Source organism: Pristiophorus japonicus, chromosome 6, assembly GCF_044704955.1.
Source record: "Pristiophorus japonicus isolate sPriJap1 chromosome 6, sPriJap1.hap1, whole genome shotgun sequence".
Lineage (NCBI taxonomy): Eukaryota > Metazoa > Chordata > Chondrichthyes > Pristiophoridae > Pristiophorus > Pristiophorus japonicus.
The window spans coordinates 258,166,879-258,190,660 of record NC_091982.1 but is presented as its reverse complement, the minus strand read 5'-3'; the positions used below and the strand labels follow the sequence as shown (position 1 = coordinate 258,190,660).

General features: G+C 42.7%; 1 protein-coding gene across 1 annotated transcript in view; it reads left to right on the top strand.

Moving 5' to 3' along the window:
• The window catches only part of nyap2a (neuronal tyrosine-phosphorylated phosphoinositide-3-kinase adaptor 2a), a 141,731-nt gene extending 119,956 nt beyond the window's left edge, over positions 1 to 21,775 (top strand). Inside the window, exon 6 of the mRNA XM_070884128.1 lies at positions 21,554 to 21,775. Within this exon, the coding sequence (XP_070740229.1) occupies positions 21,554 to 21,775 (222 nt within the window). The remainder of the gene's footprint in view (positions 1 to 21,553) is intronic.
• The last annotated feature ends 2,007 nt before the right edge of the window (positions 21,776 to 23,782 follow it).

Genomic DNA, 23,782 nt, shown 5'->3' with positions numbered 1-23,782 from the left:
CAGCAAGCGTCCCCTCAAATATTTCAGCACTCTCTGCTTCAACCATTGCATGTGAAAATAAGTTCCACATTCTCGCCACTCTGGGGTCGATGTTAAGTTGCTGAGATTGGTCTCTAACTGCGGTTGGTAGTTTTAGCGATCCGTTAACACAGACACTCAGCCCGTTTTACAGAGACCTACCCCTGGTTGGCCAAAGTGCCTGCCTGTTTCAGCCTTTTAATATGCAACAAGGGCTCCTGTGACAGGCGTGGGACCGCGATTGCCATTTTAGCACAGAACTGGGTGAAGCGTACACCAGGCATGCTCCGACCAGTGTCACTGGCGATGCGGCCAAAGGTACTCCTGAGTAGGAGTATGCCTCCGGGCCCCACAAAAACAATCTGGGCCTCTGCCGCCCCGAACTCCTCTCCACCACCCCCCTCTCCTCCCCCAAACACCGAACTGGCAGCCTCTAGGCTGCCTGATATTGTGCTGGCTTACATCCGGCGCGTTGAATCGAGATGTCCATTAGGGACGGGCAGTTCGCCGATGCTATATGAATGAGGCCCGGGCTTCAAAATGGCTCCGGCTTCTTCGGTGCCGGAGCAGGCAGAATCAGTTGGTCGGCCGTCCAAATGTCAAAATCGAGCCCTCTGTGTAAAGAAATTCCTCCCAAATTCATAATTTGGTCTGTGAGTGATTATCTTACATTTTCCTACTTTACAACAGTGACTACACTTCAAAAGTACTTCACTGGCTGTGCAGCCATGAACTCATTGAATGGCGGTGCAGGCTAGAAGGGCTGAATGGCCTACTCCTGCACCTATTTTCTATGTTTCTATGTTTCTAAGTCACTTTGAAATGTCCTGAGGTGGTCAAAGGTGCAATATAAATGCAATCCTATCTTTTTATGTCCTTGTTCTGGGCTCACTCACAAATAAAAACAGTTCCTCCAGGTCCACCCTAATGAAACCCTTCATAATGTTTAAAGACCTTTATCTTAGAACATAAGAATTAGGAACAGGAGTAGGCCATCTAGCCCCTCGAGCCTGGTCCGCTCGTGGCACCATGATGAAGGGACACTAACCTGTTTGTAAAAATCCAAATTCTCGCTGTGCTAAAACTCTGTCAGACTTTTGTTGCTCTCTGAATGATCAAACCACATACTGAGAACAACCAGACTATTAAGAACGTATCGTACCTTAGTGCAACCCACACATAAAACACATTTCGCACTCGGCCTCCACTATACAAATACTTCCACCTCCTGAGTTCACTAGGAGGTCATGCCTTGCTTTCGTAACGTGACATCTCTCACCTGAGCTTTTTTGAAAAAGAATAACATTTTTTTCTGTGTAACTCCATTCCAGATGGCAAATTGTCCTCCTCCAAACTATCCTGATTCTCCTGGGTGATTGAATCTGATAGTTCTGTTTTCTGTGATTGAATAATGTGTGTTTTTTTCCTGGCTCACTGCAGCCTCGACTTGATCATTGTCAGATTCATTCTGTCCCGTGTGGTCCTGTGTTGAACTAGGTATGATGTCCCATTAAAGAGTCCCAGCTGCACCATTAACGAAAGATGATCACAGTGTCTCTGTAGCCTTTGTGCCCTTTGATCTCAACCCCTGATGTAAATGCTTGCAGATGTAAGGTGTCAAGAGTTGGGAATTGTTTTTTATTCCCTGCTTTTTCTTGAACTATTTCCAAATCCGGCCAGCTAGATAAAATTTGTACAGTGAGGGTTAAACTGACCAGGTAGTTCTCCTGGGCTGTAGCCAATGTGTGATGGTGTAGCTCTGCATGCCATGAGAGCGGGTTAGGGATCGCTAACTATGTTCGGCAGCTTTTCTCACTCTGGCACCCTCCGCTTCCCCCTTACTTGGTGGCTATCTTGGGCTGCTTTACTGTGGCTAAATCTGTCCACATTTGCAAGTTTGTCAAAACAGGTTGCTGAAAGTGACGGTCTGTTAACAGAAATGTCTTGTTCCAGAATGTCATGTAAAGGTAGAATTCAGATGTTTAATTACATCACACGTAGTTTTTTGTGACAACTTCTTCATTCCTACATATCACAAAAAATATAATTTATCGTAAATTCGCAGCTATACCTTTTCCATTTGAACTTTCTACCAGGGGCGATGGGACATCACCTGAGGGAATTTTTTTTTAAACAAAATTTACAGTAGAAATCACAATTCCTGATGAGCTTACTTAACTCTTGGCTGAGTTCTATTCATTACATAGACTGGTTGATTGTCATGCAACATTTCGAGATTACTTGGTGATCTTCATGGAGTTTGTTCAAGATCCCTCAATTTAAAGAATCGAGGATGGTCAGTCCACCCTTTAAAGTGAAATCTTTGATGAACTGTCAATTCTCCTGATATAATCCCACTATTGTTCCAGAAGTCTTCTGAAAATTGATTTTTCTGATTACCTTTTTCCACAATACATGTTTGCATAAGTCATGTTTCTGCCAGTGATCTCTTATTTGCCATAGCAAGAATACCCTGGCCCACAATGTCCCATAGGAACAGGAATAGAATAGTCAGCACATCAAGCTTGTTCCTCTACTTGAGTTAGCTATGACAACTCTATATTTTTAATCCCGATTCGTGGTACTTTTTCCATATCTTTTAATAGCTACACTTTCCAAATAAGTATCTATCTTCCTTTTAAACACTTCAATTGATTTTACATCTATGATATCTGGGGCAGTCTGTTCCACATTATCATACCCCTTTGTGTGAATTTATTTCTGAATTTGCTTTTAACAGAATTTGCTGTCCCCCTATACTGGATTCCATTGGAAGAGTCATATACAAATATGTTAATTTCTTCCTGAACTTCAAACTTGATTGGTCACACCCTCACCTGTATTCGGAGCTCATGAGAAAATGTTGGCTTTATTCAGTTTCTTCTTGGTACATCTGAGATGGTGTACTCATATCTTGCCTCATCCTGAGTAATCAGAGTCTTGTGGCAATTCATCCAAGGTCTTTTAACCCAGCAGCGACATTAAAGGTTTGTTGGTGGTTTCAATATGGAAAACTCTCCTGGTGAGTTGCTCAATAAAGCACAATGAGATTACTGTTAAAGTCCACTTTTCAGGAGAGTCAGGAAGTTGGGCAGTCAAGCCTCACTCCAGAACTTGAGCACATAATCTAGGCTGAAACTTCAGTGCAGTGCTGAGGGTGGTCCTGCCTTTCAGATGAAAAGTTAAACTGAGGGCTGTTCAGGTCAATATAAAAGATTCTGTTCAAAGAAGAGTATGTAATTCCCCATGTGTCCTGGCCAACATACCTCCCTAAACCAACACTAACAAAAACAGATTAACTGCTCATGTTTATAAGACCTTGCTGTATTTTCCTACATAACAGCAGTGCCAGTTCTTCAAAAGTAATTCATTGCTCGTGAACCTTTTTGAGATATCCTGAGGATGTGATCATGTGCTTTATAAATGCAAGCCCTTCTTTGTTCTGTGCGCAATCAAGAGGAGCGGGCGGGTAAGTGGAGCTGAGTCCACGACCAGATCAGCCATGATCTTGTTGAATGGGGGAGCAGGCTCGAGGGGCTAGATGGCCTGCTCCTGTTCCTAATTCTTATGTTCTTATGTTCTTTTCGGCTTTTAAGATTTCGAGGAGTTAATGACGGCAGGGCGATCCTGATACCGCCTGGAAAAAGTTTGCACCTCAGTCAGCAAAACTGGGCAGCTGGGCCCTGAGTCGAGATGGAGCGCTAAGGGAATCATTGCACATCTCTCTTAGGATGTTAGGTCGGCTGAGCATGCGAAAATCTTGAGCTGAATAGCCGGCCTGGGAGCATTGTAAGAGAGGCCTGGGGAGAAAAAAAAACTGAAAAAATCCCACCAAAATCATTCCCAATAAATAACCCATGCCACCACAACATAAATTGTGAGAAAAAAAAACAATCACACTGAGCTGAGGACGACATTACGTACCTCACTGCAGCTGCTACAGGTCGGACCGCCCGTTTTCACAAGCCGTCCTAGCACGGCGCTGTACGGATCGCGTGGGATCCAAAAAATCGACCCAGTGTCGCAACCAGGGGCATTGTACACCAGCTCGCCTCTTCCAGGTGGTACTGCTGCGCGTCCCGCCCTAGCTGGCCCCGAAAATCCCGGCGGGGCGCTGGAAGCTGATCGCCAGGCCAGAAGAGCTTACCGCCGCCACCATTGCCACTCCTCCTGGGTGAAAACCGAGACAGCAACAAGCCGACAATCCAGCCCAAAGTTTTACACTTTCTGTCAGCCCTCCAAACTGGACTGAGGGAAACAAACAAAATGCCTCACTCTGACCCGATGATCATTGTAAAGCATTTAGTTACAAGAAGTCGTCAGTTATTAATGTGCAGCGTTCAGCTTTGCAGTTCATCTGCACCCAATACCCGAAAGGCAAAGGTATCACCCCCCCCCCCCCCCCCCCAAAAATAGCAAGTTAAATGTAGAGGTTCAGATGCTTAGCTTGCATTCAGACCTTTTCTGGGATCATTACTATACATCGTGATCAAAATAACTGGGTAATAATCATCATGCAGGAATAATACCCTGGGCCATTAAACTAAGCTGGTCTAAAACCTATTGATCGCAGTGTGGGGAACAACATCGGAATACTTCATAAAAGCTTCTTTTTTTTCCAATTTGTTCTCCGTATGTGGGTGACTTTGGCAAGGTCACACTGCCCACCCTTAAGTGCCCTGACAACTGAGTTGGGCTTGCTGGGCAGATGGCATTAAGAGTCAGCCACGTAATGTAGGTATAGGCCCGACTTGGTAGAGATGATGGGCTCTCTTCCCGAGTGAACCAGTTGAGATTTTTATTGCAATCTGGCAGTTTTCAATTTGAACTGACTAGAATATTGACATCCACACCAGTGGATCCTCTTGCATGGATTTTTCTAGCATAAAAACTTGTAAATTCACTGCTTTAAAAAAAAATGCCTTACTTGACATTTTTACAAGTTTACATGCCTTAGGTTTGTTTAACTTAAATAAAGAAGGGGCCATGATTATCAATTGTTTTTGTACATTTGCGAACAAAAGGCTGGTTCTTCCTCGCTGAATTGCTGCCAGTGAGTACTGAGCTTGAGCCTGCGTTGAACGTGTCCTGGATGTGTTTTTCCAGCTGTTTGTCAGTTGTGTGCTGATGTGGTCACAAATGCCACACGCGGGCAGAAAAACAACAAAAGCCATCTGTGTGCGAGATTCAGGAGATGGGTCCAGTGTGCAGCCTGATCTGGTGAAATGTGCAGGCTGGAATCCAGCAGCAAGCTGCAATCTGTCACTTTGCAAGTTTGCTGCGAGTTTGGAGTTTCCTATTTTCTGTCATAATGTGCACCTGGAATCGAGGCCGTGTTGTTAAATGGAGGACTCGCTAATTCTGTCTGGTGAGATTTCCGAATCCTCTTGTCACTTATTTGTTTCACTGTCTGTTGAGATTAATCAGATCTTTTTGCCGCCTTTGCTTTTCTGTGGCCTGAGGGAAAACACAGACCCAATTTTTCTCATACATTATAGGAGTTTGTTTTTGCACCTACTTCTTAATAAATTAAATCGCAACTCATAAAATTAAGTGTCATGTATTTGCCATCATCTGCCGCCAAACATGGTACCCTTGCTTCCGACTTTATCCTCATACCTCACCAGTCATTCAGGCACATTTACATAGTGCACAACGACAGTCTCCTGTTCAACTCTGATCTGAGCTTCTAATCTCATATTCAATCCATCAGTTTACATAGAAACATAGAAAATAGGTGCAGGAGTAGGCCATTCGGCCCTTCTAGCCTGCACCGCCATTCAATGAGTTCATGGCTGAACATGCAACCTCAGTACCCCATTCCTGCTTTCTCACCATACCCCTTGATCCCCCTAGTAGTAAGGACTTCATCTAACTCCTTTTTGAATATATTTAGTGAATTGGCCTCAACAACTTTCTGTGGTAGAGAATTCCACAGGTTCACCACTCTCTGGGTGAAGAAGTTTCTCTTCATCTCGGTCCTAAATGGCTTCCCCCTTATCCTTAGACTGTGTCCCCTGGTTCTGGACTTCCCCAACATTGGGAACATTCTTCCTGCATCTAACCTGTCTAACCCCGTCAGAATTTTAAACGTTTCTATGAGGTCCCCTCTCATTCTTCTGAACTCCAGTGAATACAAGCCCAGTTGATCCAGCCTTTCTTGATATGTCACTCCCGCCATCCCGGGAATCAGTCTGGTGAACCTTCGCTGCACTCCCTCAATAGCAAGAATGTCCTTCCTCAGGTTAGGAGACCAAAACTGTACATAATACTCCAGGTGTGGCCTCACCAAGGCCCTGTACAACTGTAGCAACACCTCCCTGCCCCTGTACTCAAATCCCCTCGCTATGAAGGCCAACATGCCATTTGCTTTCTTAACCGCCTGCTGTACCTGCATGCCAACCTTCAATGACTGATGTACCATGACACCCAGGTCTCTTTACACCTCCCCTTTTCCTAATCTGTCACCATTCAGATAATAGTCTGTCTCTCTGTTTTTATCACCAAAGTGGATAACCTCACATTTATCCACATTATACTTCATCTGCTATGCATTTGCCTAACCTATCCAAGTCGCTCTGCAGCCTCATAGCATCCTCCTCGCAGCTCACACTGCCACCCAACTTAGTGTCATCCGCAAATTTGGAGATACTACATTTAATCCCCTCGTCTAAATCATTAATGTACAGTGTAAACAGCTGGGGCCCCAGCATAGAACCTTGCGGTACCCCACTAGTCACTGCCTGCCATTCTGAAAAGTCCCCATTTACTCCTACTCTTTGCTTCCTGTCTGACAACCAGTTCTCAATCCATGTCCGCACACTACCCCCAATCCCATGTGCTTTAACTTTGCACATTAATCTCTTATGTGGGACCTTGTCGAAAGCCTTCTGAAAGTCCAAATATACCACATCAACTGGTTCTCCCTTGTCCACTTTACTGGAAACATCCTCAAAAAATTCCAGAAGATTTGTCAAGCATGATTTCCCTTTCACAAATCCATGCTGACTTGGACCTATCATGTCACCTCTTTCCAAATGCACTGCTATGGCATCCTTAATAATTGATTCCATCATTTTACCCACTACCGATGTCAGGCTGATCGGTCTATAATTCCCTGTTATCTCTCTCCCTCCTTTTTTAAAAAGTAGGGTTACATTGGCTACCCTCCACTCGATAGGAACTGATCCAGAGTCAATGGAATGTTGGAAAATGACTGTCAATGCATCCGCTATTTCCAAGGCCACCTCCTTAATTACTCTGGGATGCAGTCCATCAGGCCCTGGGGATTTATCGGCCTTCAATCCCATCAATTTCCCCAACACAATTTCCCGACTAATAAGGATTTCCCTCAGTTCCTCCTCCTTACTAGACCCTCCGACCCATTTTATATCCGGAAGGTTGTTTGTGTCCTCCTTAGTGAATACCGAACCAAAGTACTTGTTCAATTGGTCCGCCATTTCTTTGTTTCCCGTTATGACTTCCCCTGATTCTGACTGCAGGGGACCTACGTTTGTCTTTACTAACCTTTTTCTCTTTACATATCTATGGAAACTTTTGCAATCCGTCTTAATGTTCCCTGCAAGCTTCTTCTCGTACTCCATTTTTCCTGCCCTAATCCTTTGTCCTCCTCTGCTGAGTTCTAAATTTCTCCCAGTCCCCGGGTTCGCTGCTATTTCTGGCCAATTTGTATGCCACTTCCTTGGCTTTAATACTATCCCTGATTTCCCTTGATAGCCACGGTTGAGCCACCTTCCCTTTTTTATTTTTACGCCAGACAGGAATGTACAATTGTTGTAGTTCATCCATGCCGTCTCTAAATATCTGCCATTGCCCATCCACAGTCAACCCCTTCAGTATCATTCGCCAATCTATCCTAGCCAATTCACGCCTCATACCTTCAAAGTTACCCTTCTTTAAGTTCTGGACCGTGGTCTCTGAATTAACTGTTTCATTCTCCATCCTAATGCAGAATTCCACCATATTATGGTCACTCTTCCCCAAGGGGCCTCGCATAATGAGATTGCTAATTAATCCTCTCTCATTACACAACACCCAGTCTAAGATTGCCTCCCCCCTAGTTGGTTCCTCGACATATTGGTCTAAAAAACCATCCCTTATGCACTCCAGGAAATCCTCCTCCACCGTATTGCTTCCAGTTTGGTTAACCCAATCTATGTGCATATTAAAGTCACCCATTATAACTGCTGCACCTTTATTGCACGCACCCCTAATTTCATGTTTGATGCCCTCCCCAACATCACTACTACTGTTTGGAGGTCTGTACACAACTCCCACTAACGTTTTTTGCCCTTTGGTGTTCTGCAGCTCTATCCATATAGATTCCACATCATCCAAGCTAATGTCCTTCCGAACTATTGCCTTAATTTCCTCCTTAACCAGCAATGCTACCCCACCTCCTTTTCCTTTTATTCTATCTTTCCTGAACGTTGAATACCCCTGGATGTTGAGTTCCCAGCCCTGATCATCCTGGAGCCACGTCTCCGTAATCCCAATCACATCATATTTGTTAACATCTATTTGCACAGTTAATTCATCCACCTTATTGCGGATACTCCTTGCATTAAGACACAAAGCCTTCAGGCTTGTTTTTTTAACACCCTTTGTCCTTTTAGAATTTTGCTGTACAATGGCCCTTTTTGTTCTTTGCCTTGGGTTTCTCTGCCCTCCACTTTTCCTCATCTCCTTTCTGTCTTTTGCTTTTGTCTCCTTTTTGTTTCCCTCTGTCTCCCTGCATTGGTTCCCATCCCCCTGCCATATTAGTTTAACTCCTCCCCAACAGCACTAGCAAACACTCCCCCTTGGACATTGGTTCCGGTCCTGCCCGGTTTGTACTGGTCCCACCTCCCCCAGAACCGGTTCCAATGCTCCCTGCTGCACCACCTCTCAAGCCATGTATTCATCTGCGCTATCCTGCGATTCCTACTCTGACTATCACGTGGCACTGGTAGCAATCCCGAGATTACTACTTTTGAGGTCCTACTTTTTAATTTAGCTCCTAGCTCCTTAAATTCGTTTCGTAGGACCTCATCCCTTTTTTTTTTACCTATGTCGTTGGTACCATTGTGCACCACGACAACTGGCTGATCTCCCTCCCTTTTTAGAATGTCCTGCACCCGCTCCGAGACATCCTTGACCCTTGCACCAGGGAGGCAACATACCATCTATCTAATAAACCATTTACTACCTTCATTCCTACCTCACGTCCTCCATCACTCATGTCCATGCTTTCCTTACCTAAATATCTGACTCCTTGCTGGCCTCTTAAGTTCCTCAATATACAACCTACAACTTGTCCAAAAATCTACAGAACATATCCTGCTCTGCACAATGGCATGCTCACCCGTCACCTCGCCTTCGTCAACCTCCACTAGCTCCTCATCCCCTGTGAGACACCAAATCCTTGTCCCAATTTACAAATCCCTCCAGGACCTCTTGTGCCACCTTCCCTCGGAAACCTCCTCCAGTTGTATGTCCCAGCCCCCAGTGTGTCCTTAGAGATGGAGCACGCGGTGTCCACCGGTACGCTCACGGCCTTCCGCGAGAGGTGGGCGCCGGAGGGACTGGAGTGCATCATCACCCCCGGCAACCAAATTTTAATTTGATTTTATATGTTTTAAAGTTTAATTTGTGTTATTGCCAGATTTTTAGTGTTCCCCCCCTCCCCTTTTATAGGGGGCACTTGTAAACTTTATGTTTTTATTGCCCAAAAAAAAATCACAAAAAAAAACAAAAAACTTTTTTTTTAAAACAAAAAAAAAACAAAAAAAAAGGGCATTTGAAAAGTGGCTGGAGTGTTCCCCAGATTAGGGGGCAGTTGATTTAATGTTTATTTTGTCTCCCCCCCCCCCCCCAAAAGAATTGTATGTCCCAGCCCACACCCTGCGGTCCTCCATCTATGGGCTGTGTGTGCACACTGCTCCCAACATTCAACACCTAGTGGCAAGCTTGCAGCCATTTTAGCCTTGCCCACTGGAATTCCCTCTTAAACTTCTTCACCATACTAATTCCCTTCCCCTCATTAAAGACTTCTTCAAAGGCTACCTTTTTGACTGTTCTTTCAGCTTTATCACAAGAGGATTTGAGTACGAGTAAAGACATCTTACTGCAATTATATCAGGCCCTGGTGAGACCGCATCTTGTGTACTGTGTACAGTTTTGGTCTCCTTACCTAAGGAAGGATATACTTGCCATAGAGGGAGTGCAACGAAGGTTCACCAGACTGATTCCTGGGATGGGGGGATTGTACTATGAGGAGAGATTGAGTAGACTAGGTCTATATTCTCTAGAGTTCAGAAGAATAAGAGGTGATCTCATTGAAACTTACAAAATTCTTACAGGGCTTGACAGGGAGGGTGGTTTCCCCCTGGCTGGGGAGTCTAGAACCAGGGGTCACAGTCTCAGAATAAGGGGTTGGCCATTTAGGACTGAGATGAGGAGAAATTTCTTCACTCAGAGGGTGGTGCATCTTTGGAATTCTCTACCCCAGAGGGCTGTGGAGGCTCAGTCTTTGAGTATGTTCAAGACAGAGATCGATAGATTGTTGAATATTAAGGGATATGGGGATAGTGCAGGAAATTGGAGTTGAAATAGAAGATCAGCCATGATTTTATTGAATGGCGGAACAAACTCGAGGGGCCGAATGGCCTACTCCTGCTCCTAAGTCTTATGTTTTTATGTTCTAACTCTCCCAAATATTTTGCTGCTTTATGCACCTCTCTTCTATCGGAGGCACTTTTGAACATTTTATTTCTTCAAAAGCGCTATACAAATGCAAGTTTTTGAATACAAACAAAAGATAGTTTGACCAACACTTTTTGTGCTGTCAGTTTGGAGCCAATCCTGGTGCCCGAAAATGTAGATTCATAGGCTTCCAGCCCATCCCATTCTTAATTGATCTTCCTCGTATTTATTACGATCAACATACCAAAGACTGTCACACAAATAGTTGTAGATTGTATACCGATGATTATCCCGCCTGAGCCAGGGATTAATATTTTGGACAATTGACCTTAAGTCTGTAATTACAGTATATCGGTGAGATAATATTTCAGGACGATGTGCAAGAATTATCGTGTTAAGCAAAGCTGTTCAGATAATTAGGCATTGAATAAGCAAAAGTGACCTTAGTGCTTAAGTTTTACTGGAACGCTCTGCAATATTGTAGTGCCACACTAAAACAAACCAAATGGATTAGAAGGTGATGAATCTGCTGCTTTAAACAATCCAAGATTTCCTCTTGCCAAAGTATCTACATATGAGACAAGTTCTCCACTTTGAAGGTTAAGGTGGTCCATTTGCATTATTGGGGAGCAAACCTAGCGAATTTATCAATAAGAGCACCTTCGAACAGTCCTGTTTTCCCTAAACCTTTACTTAGCATAGATGTCAATCCCTAACCAGTCCTTTGCTCCTTCTGCTCTAACTCTACTCCTCTATTTGTCTTTTACATGGTGAACCATCTCATTCTTTGATCTTAATATTTATATTTTACATTTCTCCCTTCTCTCACTTAACTTTCTGTTTTGCATATTCTTCTTTTACAGTTTGTTTTCCCGGAACATTGTGCATGATTTTACTTTCATGTCATCTTCCATAAAATGAGGACCACTTGCACAGCTGTTAGTCATAACTGGAATTAGATCAAACCTCCAAAAATTCCTCGACTTCACAACGTGCCTCCTTTCTTTCATGTATTCTCGTGGCATCCAACAGAGGGAGCTGTTACATGCCAGATTACTGATTAGAAGTCATACTTTGTGCCGCATTGTATTACAATTCAAATTGCACACACGTTCTTTTCAACACTCTTAAATGACAGAAAGATTCAGTTTGAAGGAGCAACATTAATGAAATGTTTTCATGCCACCGTGGCAACTGCAGAGGCAATGCTATAAAATGACTCGAGACTTTTGCTGGCGTTTCAGTCAGGAATGTTTGAATAGGATTTTTTCAGTGGGAGCCCAAATGTAATTCCAAGTTGTGTTCTGCATTAGCAGTTTCTCCCTGTACAAGCATAATCTCTTTGGAAGACTGTCAGAGTAAAGCCAAAATTAGTCTCTGTCAACGACCTTTAGACATGCACTAGTACTTCTCTCTGGGATAGCAGCAATACAATGCCATCATTAGACCTGCATTAACTATTTCTTCAGGTCCACTTATTCAACTCCTCAATGCCAGATTCTGTTTCAAGTGAGTTATGTAGTGTTGTGCTCTGCTCCTCATTGTGAGATCATCTCTGATATGTCAGATTTGCTTCTGTGTTAGCCAGCTCGCCCAGGTATTTCCCCCACCTCGTGCATGCCCATGTCCCCCCGTGAGACAGCATTAGGTTTAGCTGTTTGTTGGTTGCCTCCCAACGGAGTGAAGGGTTATGGGGAGTAGGGCGGGGAAACATAGAAAAGAGGTGCAGGAGTAGGCCATTTGGCCCTTCGAGCCTGCACCACCATTCAATAAGATCATGGCTGATCATTCCCTCAGTACCCCTTTCCTGCTTTCTCTCCATACCCCTTGATCCCTTTAGCCATAAGGGCCATATCTAACTCTCTCTTGAATATATCCAATGAACTGGCATCAACAATTCTCTGCGACAGGGAATTCCACAGGTTAACAACTCTCTGAGTGAAGAAGTTTCTCCTCATCTCAGTCCTAAATGGCCTACCCCTTATCCTAAGACTATGTCCCCTAGTTCTGGAATTCGCCAACATCGGGAACATTCTTCCCGCATCTAACCTGTCCAGACCCGTCAGAATCTTATACGTTTCTATGAGATCCCCTCTCATCCTTCTAAACTCCAGTGAATAAAGGCCCAGTTGATCCAGTCTCTCCTCATATGACAGTCCAGCCATCCCTGGAATTAGTCTGGTGAACCTTCGCTGCACTCCCTCAATAGCAAGAACGCCCTTTTTTCAGATTAGGAGACCAAAACTGAACACAATATTCCAGGTGAGGCCTCACTAAGGCCCTGTACAACTGCATTAAGACCTCCCTGCTCCTATGCTCAAATTCCCTAGCTATGAAGGCCAACATACCATTTGCCTTCTTCACCGCCTGTTGTACCTGCATGCCAACCTTCAATGACTGATGAACCATGACACCCAGGTCTCGTTGCACCTCCCCTTTTCCTAATCTGCCGCCATTCAGATAATATTCTGCCTCGTTGTTTTTGCCCCCAAAATGGATAACCTCACATTTATCCACATTATACTGCATCTGCCATGCATTTGCCCACTCACCTAACCTATCCAAGTCACCCTGCAGCCTCTTAGCGTCCCCCTCACAGCTCACCACCCAGTTTAGTGTCATCTGCAAACTTGGAGATATTACACTCAATTCCTTCATCCAAATCGTTAATGTATATTGTAAATAGCTGGGGTCCCAGCACTGAGCCCTGCGGCACTCAACTAGTCACTGCCTGCCATTCTGTAAAGGACCCGTTTATCCCGACTCTCTGCTTCCTGCCTGCCAACCAGTTATGTATCCACGTCAGTACGTTACCCCCAATACTTTGATTTTGCACACCAATCTCTTGTGCGGAACCTTGTCGAAAGCCTCTTGAAAGTCCAAATACACAACATCCACTCTTTCTCCCTTGTCCACTCTGCTAGTTACATCCTCAAAAAATTCTAGAAGATTCGTCAAGCATGATTTCCCTTTCATAAATCCATGCTGACTTGGACTGATCCTATCACTGCTTTCCAAATGCACTGCTATTTCATCCTTAATGATTGATTCCATCATTTTCCCCACTACTGATGTCAGGCTATAATTACCCGTTTTCTCTCTCCCTCTTTTTTAAAAAAGTGGTGTTACATTAGCTACCCTCCCGTCCATAGGAACTGATCCAGAGTCGATAGACTGTCAGAAAATGATCACCAATGCATCCATTATTTCTAGGGCCACTTCCTTAATTACTCTGGGATGCAGACTATCAGGCCCCGGGGATTTATCAGCCTTCAATCCCATCAATTTCCCTAACACAATTTCCCGCCTAATAAGGATATCCTTCAGTTCCTCCTTCTCACTAGACCCACTGTCCCCTAGTACATTCGGAAGGTTATTCGTGTCTTCCTTCGTGAAGACAGAACCGAAGTATTTGTTCAATTGGTCTGCCATTGCTTTGTTCCCCATTATAAATTCACCAGATCTGACTGCAAGGGACCTACATTTGTCTTCACTAATCTTTTTCTCTTCACGTATCTATTGAAGCTTTTGCAGTCAGTTTTTATGTTCACAGCAAGCTTCCTCTCGTACTCTATTTTCCCCCGCTTAATTAAACCCTTTGTCCTCCTCTGTTGAATTCTAAATTTCTCCCAGTCCTCAGGTTTGTTACTTTTTCTAGCCAATTTATATGCCTCTTCCTTGGTTTTAACACTATCCTTAATTTCCCTTGTTAGCCACGGTTGAACCACCTTCCCCATTTTACTTTTACTCCAGACAGGGATGTACAATTGCTGAAGTTCATCCATGTGATCTTTAAATGTTTGCCATTGCTTATCCACCGTCAACCCTTTAAGTATCCTTTGCCAGTCTATTCTAGCCAATTCACGTCTCATACCGAAGTGGAGGTGAGACCAAGATCAGATCAGCCATGATCTTATTGAATGGCAGAGCAGGCTCGAGCAGGCCAAATGGCCTACTCCTGCTTCTATTTCTTATGTTCTCCCACTGTACACTCTAGCTGGGGAGTGCCCAAGTTTAATGATAAAGATAGTTACATTTTGGTTAACTCTAACCACGTACTCATGCCCCTCATTAGAAGAGCATCATATTTCAGCTACATGAAGCTATCAAAGTGCTTAAATTGTTTTAATTCCACAGATTCTGGTTATAATAAAAATAGCCCTTAGAGGAAATGTAACTTTAATTGTTACAGTCACATAACAAGTAAATCAACCAGAGATGCTGCTATCTCTTTACAACAGTGACCACACTTCAAAAGTACTTCATTGGCTGTAAAACGATTTTGGGATGTCCCGAGGTCGTGAAAGGCGCTATATAAATGCTATTCTTTCTTTTTTTTAGTCTGGGCCGGAAAAAATCACAAAGACACCTCATGCTTTCTCCGTCTTTCAACTACAAACAGTTGTTAACACTTTTTTTCTTGACAGGTTCATTAATAGGAGTCTCTTGAACATTCCAGCAGCCTCCATGCCAGAATAGGTGGCAGAGAGCTGATGAAATGATGAGTACAAGACTACAGTGCTGATCTAGCATGTGGAATCAGGGAAAGCGATGCTTGGCTTGGTCATAGGGATTTTGTTTTCTCCTCTGTTCATGATACTCAGGAACGTCAGTTACATTGCAACCATTACATTGTAGCATCATTACTGACCGACATAGTCAACCTTGTTCTTGGAATACAACTGTTTACTGTTAGCTTTCATGGTCAATGAGATCAGCAGATTTTTAAAAATTGTATGTCCAGCTAGTATTTACATCATTTTGGAATGAGCGCAATGAATCACAAAAAGTGCAAAGTTTGATTGAGTTTGAAACACTTAAAACCCCACAGATGTCAACAAGCACCACATTGCTGACAGGATTGAAATATCCTTTTTCAAGTGAAGGTTACTTTCTTGGCTCAGTTTTTGATTGTTAATGAAAGTACTTTATAATAATTGATATTTGTTTTCATATTGGTGAACATAAGGAATATTTTGAAGGCTCATAATGGTCTGTGACATTATCCCTTTGCTTAGAATATGAATGAGGAGCATATCTTGGCTAATCAGCAACAGGACATGCTGAAATTTGCCTTTTCCAACACAAACAAAGTCATCATTTATTATATGTTCTCCAGCAGACAGGAGGCAGAGTTCCCTTTATCACCACTAGGTGTTACTAAATGTCTTATTATCACTTTCCTCAGACTTTGTTGCTGTGTTATTGAATTCTACCAACCTTCGACATGATGTTTATCATATCAGATTCTGAGCATTTTGTGTTGTGTAGCAAGTAAAGCCAGTATCTTAATTACAGAGAACCTATTTCTTGGCAAATAAGCAAGTTCTTCTTTGATTTTACAAAAATACCTCAATCTGACAGCTTCATTGCTGGTTGTCAAAGAAATACTAGAAGCCCCTAGCTTCAGCAGGTAATGAGACTAATCTCTTGTCAAGTATTATAAAAGTTTTATTATTATTTTCACTTCAAATAAAATACACGTTTTGTCAATGTTCCTCACCTGCTTGTCTTTCCCTATTATTGACAGGAAAGGGGGTAATACTGTACCTTAGATGTATTCTCAATACAGCTACACAATAGTTTGTACAGATTATAAGTACAGGTATCACAACACATTGTGTAATTGCTGTGGATATAGTAACTTTCTACATAATATCTATATGCAGGGTTTATAGCCTTTAATGATAACAAATACAAGAACATAGGAACAGGACAACTACCTTGTAAATATCACAACTATGATGATGCTACATCTTGAACATATTATGAAAACAGTAGGTTAATATACCTTAGGCATATTACATAGCTACATCACCTTGTATTTATTATCCAGTAACAGGATACTATTTCTTTTAATGCCAAATAATAAAAGAGAATACAGAATACGCTCGCCATTGTCTTCTTCACTAGTCTCATCCAAATGAATCTGCAAACATAAACTTTTTAAATATTCAAGTATATTGCAGGAACATAGAGATAAAAGATTCGCCATCAGGCTGATTAGCAGCCAGGCACTCCACATGGTGGCCAGGCAGCTTGCTCCCACACCAGGAAGGGGTACAGTAGCATAATGGTTATGTTCCTAAACTAGCAATCCAGATGCCTGGAGTAATCTGCGAGATGTGAGATCAAATCCCACCACAGCAACTGGTGGAGTTAAATTCAGTTAATTAAATCTGAAATTAAAAAGCTAGTATCAGTAATGGTGACCATGAAACATCCGTATTGTTGTAAAAACCCAACTGATGTCCTTTATGGACAGAAACCTCCTGTCCTTATCTGATCTGGCCCAGACCAACAGCATATGTGGTTGACTCTTTCACCAAAAGGACTGCAGTGGTTCAAGAAGGCAGGCTTGCCACTGCTGTCTCATGGGCAATAAATGCTGGCCTTGCCAATGATGCCCACATCCCATGAACAAATAAGTTTTTTAAAAAGTGGGTGTCACACACCGCACTAGTGCTTCACAGAACCACTTTGCATTCACCTACTCACCAAAGGTTAATTTAAAACATTTCTTTACCAATTTTTTTTCCATTCAAAACTCTCCTCGAGGGAACTGCAGAGCCACTCTTAGGGTTCAGAGCCAGTAATCCTAAAATCTACTATGGAGTACAGTTCACTCCGTGCACCTCAAAAGAAATGTTAAAATTACTTTTTTTTTTAATTGGCTTGTTGACATTTTCTTGGTCAATGAAATGTCTGAGGATATACTAACATAGTGGTTATGTTACTAGACTTGTAATCCAGAGGCCTGGACTAATGATACAGAGACACAAGTACAAATCCCATGTCAGCTGGGGAATTTAAAATCAATTAATTCAATAAATCTGGAATTAAAAACAAAAGCTAACATCTGTAATAGTGCCCATGAAACTAACCGATTATCATAAAACCCATCTGGTTCAATAATGTCCTTTAGGGAAGGAAATCTGCCGCCCTTGCCTGGTCTGGCCTATCTGTGACTCCAGACCTACAGCAATGTGGTTGACTCTTAGCTACCCTCTGAAATGCTGACTCACCACCACCTTCTCAAGGGCAATTAGGGATAGGCAATAAATGCCCGCATCCCATGAATGAATAAAAATAAGTATTGTCATTTGACCTAGTTGTGTCGTAAAATGACACGAGTTTTCCTGTCCAAGATAAATTTGAGAGTTGTTAAACAAGTAAACTCACCAACAACTTCCACAGATAGCTCTCACCAAGATGAGGAAACTTGTCTGTGGTACTCAAAGAGTTAAATCACAGCAGCAAGCCGTGGGAAGCCATATTCTGCAGTTTTTAGTGTTTACCACAGTCATCCCTCATATGCAAAGTAATCCATCATTTTACAAGCCCCGGGTGTTTTGATATGTGATACGAACTTGGAATTTGTGCGACAACGTGACCTTTGCTTAGTGATTTTCAACGTGTTTAATGGTCATTTTTGCCGCTAGCTTTCACCAGGGAGAATTTGGGCTCATTCAGGTCTGACCTTTGATTTTTGTTGAGCAATCGTAAGACAGTTTGAAAGGTGACCATTTGAAATATATCACAGATACCGAATAACTTTTAAAATATTTTCTCTTATTATGCTGTTTCTCCATCCTTTAATGTAATATATTGTTCTGTTCTATAGTACTTAATGAAAGCATAGTTCATTGACTGTGGTCAATTTGTGCATGTATCCTGCCAAGTCCATCCTCTCTGTTATGCCCCGAGATGTAGACCATCGGGGAATCTCCATAACAGCTGCTTTCTGTCATCTACATGTGTGCTCTGTAAACATAGCACAGATGCTTTTGTGGAAAAAAACAGTATATGACCAAGTTGTTTATAATATTGCTGTACAAAATATGCTGATATTTACAGTATGCCTGCAGGGTCATCATAAACATACAAGTTTTAGAGCTCATAAACAGTAGATCACAATTTAAAAATAAATATTACATTTGCTCGGAGGTTTAAGCTCTATATTGGAATATTCCACCAAAATTATCTGCAACAATTTCACCTGTTTCAAGGAGTATAACTAAACACTGCCATCCTAAATGAAAATGTTGTTCTCTGACATCTGAAGACCAAGTGAGAATTGGAGAGAGAGTGCAACTCGGCAAGTCAGGGAGAAACCAAGAGAGAGAACGAAAAGCAAGGAAGGAGTGCAAGCAGCAGGGCTAAGCTGGCAACAGAAAGACTGGGACAGAGACTGAGCAGTTAGGAGTACAAGGGAGCAGAGTGAGAAAGAGTCAGAAGCTAAGAATGAGAACGCAAAATGTCGAGGAGGCAAGAAACAGAATAAAATGCAGAGAAGTCGGAAAGAGAGTTGAGAAGCAGTGAGAAGCTGGAAAGGGGTGAGAAATATAGAGAACCCAGAAAACTGAATGAGTAGCTAATGAAGAGACTGAACATGGCAGAGAAACTGCCAAAGGCAAGGAGAAATGAAGAGAAGCTGGGTAAGGCCATGAGGAATGGCGACAATCCGGGAAAGGGAGTGAGAAACAGAGAGAAACAAGTGAAGGAAGCGAAAAGGGAGAAGAAGCTGGTTAAAGAAGTGATGTGTGGGAAGAGCTAGTTTTTGGGACTGGCCAAGGGAGCCTGAATATCTGAGGGACCTTAAAAGTCGAAGGTGGAATTTTACAATCATCATTTCTGAAAACAAATATGAAGTAATCTGAGAAAGTTAAAGTTGTAGCAATCTAAAATGTATTTTGAATCCAAAACCAAACTAGCGTAGCACACCTGCTGATATGATGCACGTTGCTGCTTTCCAAAGGCCAGAATTAAGAGAAGAAAATCTCAATTTTTCTTCATTCCTTTAAAATTAGCTCGGATAGCAAGTTGCTAAGTTGGTGAGTATTCTCCTCCTACTTCCTGCAATTGGAAGACACAGGTGGGCATCTAGTTTGGACAATATGTTACCTCATTAAAATAGAATCGGCATCGGCAAGAAACTGTGACTTTCAGTCGAGATTTGGGGGTAGATTTTTACCTTGCCATCGAGGCATAAAACTGTTGCGGATCAGACCCTGACCCATTATTGACCCTGTTCGTTTGCATTGAAATGAATGGGACGAGTTCAATAACAAACAGGCAATCTGCTCCACAGGGGGTGAAGATGAAAATGACCCCCTTTCCAAACGAGTTTGACAAGGTTTCTCATCTGCAATTGCTTTATTGGGGTCAATAGTACAAACTTCAGCATCTGCTGTTCACCAGGTGCCTCCTTCTCACATTACAGCGTGCTGGAAGCCAAGAGTACCTTGCCATAATCTGGCCAGGAAGCACCTATAGCACTAGGAGCCTGCACACCAGCCATCAGCTGGCTTCATTGTGGGCTGAAAAATGTGTAAACTGGGGCTAAGACCTACAATGCAGCTAAGCAGGAACTCAGTTGCTCAGCGCCCATGTAAGACAGGTGCTGCAAGGGATGGGCGGGGGAGGATGCCTCTCATGTTCGGTCTTTGCCCTTTGAGTGGCCTGGTTTGTTTGGACCTGTGAGCAATTGCTTGTGTAACTTTTCTATCTATTTTAGTGCCTCTTTGCTGCTTAACCATTTTGTCACAAACAAACATACTGTCAGCTTTTTAAAGCCAAACTCCTTCTCTAGCCCTGTCTGTTTCCCCAAAGATCTTTCATTATATGCGACATATATGGAACCTCTCTGGGCATCCCTCTACATTTGCAGGTTTTTGGAGCAGGGGGAAGAGGATCAGAAGAGTCATCCCAGACAGGTACGAATTGCACTTTTGATGCTCAGTTAAGATTTGCCCTTATGCTGCCACCATTGTGCATGGGGCCAGCAAATCATATCTGAATGTGTCTAAAGACTCTTTGCATCTGAGGATTGTGATTTCCTTGGGAGGCCTTCCTGTACAAATTTAGGCAAACCATTTTGACTGCGAGGACAACTGTGCCAGTAGCAGTGAAGGTAACATCTGACTTGAACTTTTACACCACTAGGTTCTTCCAGACAACAGCAGGAGATATCTGCCCAAACTCCCCAAGCTGCAGTGCACAGTTTTGGGGATACATTTGTCATGACTTTCTACACATGAAATAGAACTGGTTTGACATGCATTTGGCATGACAATCTGCATGCATCCAGCACATGCATTTATTATGAGCTTCTGCGTGCTTGTGTTTGACACCTGCTTATCATATTTGACATGTTGTATGGCTGCATATCATGATAGTTACTTGCATTTAGCATGTGTATGTCATGACGTCCTGCATGTATTTAGCGCTTATTTGACCCTCCCCTTGGCATGCTCTCCTGTCACTGAAAGATCAGGGTTTTTATAATTGTGCCCTCTATTCAGAGAAATGGTTATACAACAGTGGATCAGGTCAGTGGCAAAACACTCCAGCCTTTATCACAACAGTTTGCTGTGAGAGGGGGTGGGGGGTGGGGGAATAAAAGATCTAAGTACATTCAAACCCTTGGTTAAATTAATTCTTTAATATACTTGCAATAATAAACCTTTGCCAGGTTTTCAGCATGCTAGAGTTTATTGATTATGTGAAACAATTCACCCTCCTGAATAGCCAGGAACTCCAGACAGTTGCAAGAACTGCAGTAAAGGGTGTCTTAACGAGCAGAGGGTAACCATTCAAGGTCATTCCAGTCAATGCCAACCGGTTTTGTTTGGTGGCGACGATCCGATGTATAAACAGTAACTGCTCCAGTTATGCTGAGCCGCATATCTTATTGATCTGAACGCTGATGTCACATGAAAAACAATCAAAAACAATTCTCTGTCACTAATCCGAATCAAGCTGCAGGATTTATGCTTCTGTTTTCTCTTGTCTCTTTCCTGTTTTTTTTTTAAACCAGGCATTGTATCAGCAATGGTTCTATGGAGACAACACAATACTTGAAATGATTGAGAAGAAGCGATGTCTGTGCAAAGAGATCAAGTTGCGACAGAAGCCAGATAAAGGCCTTTGTAAACAAGACAGCATGCCCATCCTTCCGAGCTGGAAGAAAAACAGCACAACAAAGAATTTGAAGCTGACGGCACCTCCCTGCACAAAACAGCAGACTGTTCTTTGGGACACTGCGATCTGACAAAAGTCCTCTGTGAAGCATGCTTCCCCCAAGGTTTTGACCTCTGACCAATACAGGCACCCTCAAAGGGTCATTTCCTAGATGACTGTTGTGACATTTGACACCCACGTGGGTCTGCCCACCTGGGCCTTTGATTCACTCAGCTCAATGATTCAGTTGCCTTGAGGAGACCATGGTTCACTGTGACTGGAGCCAACATGTCACATGACAGAGGCTGAACCAATTACCATGCAGATCAACCGTGGCAGCGATCAAGTTTTAGCTGCCTTATAGAAGCACTGTAATGAAATAATATTTAAGAGTAATATTGCTATAAGAATAATAATTAAACAGCTGTGCTGTTATGTGAATGGATTTTAATATAATTAGTTCTATTGTCAGCTTTCAAGAAATTGCAATCAATCAGAGGCAGGCATGGGAGGAGGTGGGTGGCAGAGGGCACTCTATTCTTGACCACCCAAGGGAACAATCCCCTCTGTGTGCTATGTGCAACAAAATCATAAACCCGTTCCTTATCAACAGATTTACAATTCCGTTGCACATGGAGCACAGGCGGAATCTACTCTGTCTGTTCTAAATATTTTGTTCTACGAGCACTTTTCTATCCTGTTTCTGAAGTAAGGAAAGAGGACTTTCAATAGTCACTCAAACTGCAGGAGGATGCAGAAATTCGTATCTCTAGTTATCGCTAAATGTCAGCGGAGGTGTATTCCGCCCTGCAGACCTCTCTTAAAGGGAGGACCACTTGCTTTCCTATGCAAACACCAGTGGAGTTTGGTGGTCTGTATTGTCATTATCCACGACACAGTCCAGCCCCTCGCCGGCCCGTTGACCCCTGCAGTGAACTGCAGTAATCGATGAGGGGTTTTTAAAAAAAACGGAAAAATTAATCAATGCTCAGAGCATTAGGGATCAAAGTCTTATAATACCAAACGGTCGGGATTAGGTTTGCTTTTTGTATATGACTCAACAAAATGACGTCGGAGAGATTTTCCTGGGCGGCGCTCAAGTGCAGCGGATCACCTGGTTTGCCAGGAATCTTGGGAAATAAGGCTGATCAGATTGCACACCTGCAGCGGACCACACCTGATTGGCCTTTACTCATTTAAATGGAGCAAACTCAGGCCGAATCTTTCCCAGGCGTGTGCTCCAATCCAGCCGATTATCGCGACATTCAGTGAGCCCAGGCGCTCCCATGCAGTTGGTGCAAACTCAGGAAAATCCCCCCTAATTTGAACAGAATCTGTGCAATGTAATTTCAATGGTGGCTATTAGTTCAAAACCTGTTGAAAAGTAATCAGGAGGAATTGAAGGCTTTGAAATATTTTCTACTGATGTGTATTATTGACCTATGATATATCTATATATAAATATATATATATATATACAGACTAATTATGATGTTATTGTCTCGTATTCACTTTTCTTGATTTTAAATAGCATAATTGAATAATAGTGTGAACTTTATATTATTTTTATGTAAAGCACACTGTGATTAAAAAGGAAAGAAAGCACAGTCAAGATAAAGATTATCACAGTCAATGCATGCATCCCAGTACAGATCATACTGCTTACACCCAATACTAATCATAGTTCTTACACCAATACTGATCATTGTGCATAAACCCACCACTGATTGGAGAGCATGCACCCAAAAGCAATCATAATGATTTCAGCCAACACTGATAACATTGCATTCACCCATCACCAATCATAGTATATGCACCCAACAATAACCAAACTGCATATACTCAATCACACTGCATACACCAAACATCTATTATAACGTGTAAACACAACACAAATCATAGTGCCTTTATCCAACACTAAGCGTAGTGCATACGCTCAACACTGACCCATGATGTATAAACCCAACACTGATCATAATGCATACATCCAACACCAATCAGAGAAAAGCCCAACACCAATAATAATGCATGAACCTTACATTGATCACAGTCACTGTATGAACCCCAACGTCAATCACAGACAGCACACACACCCCAA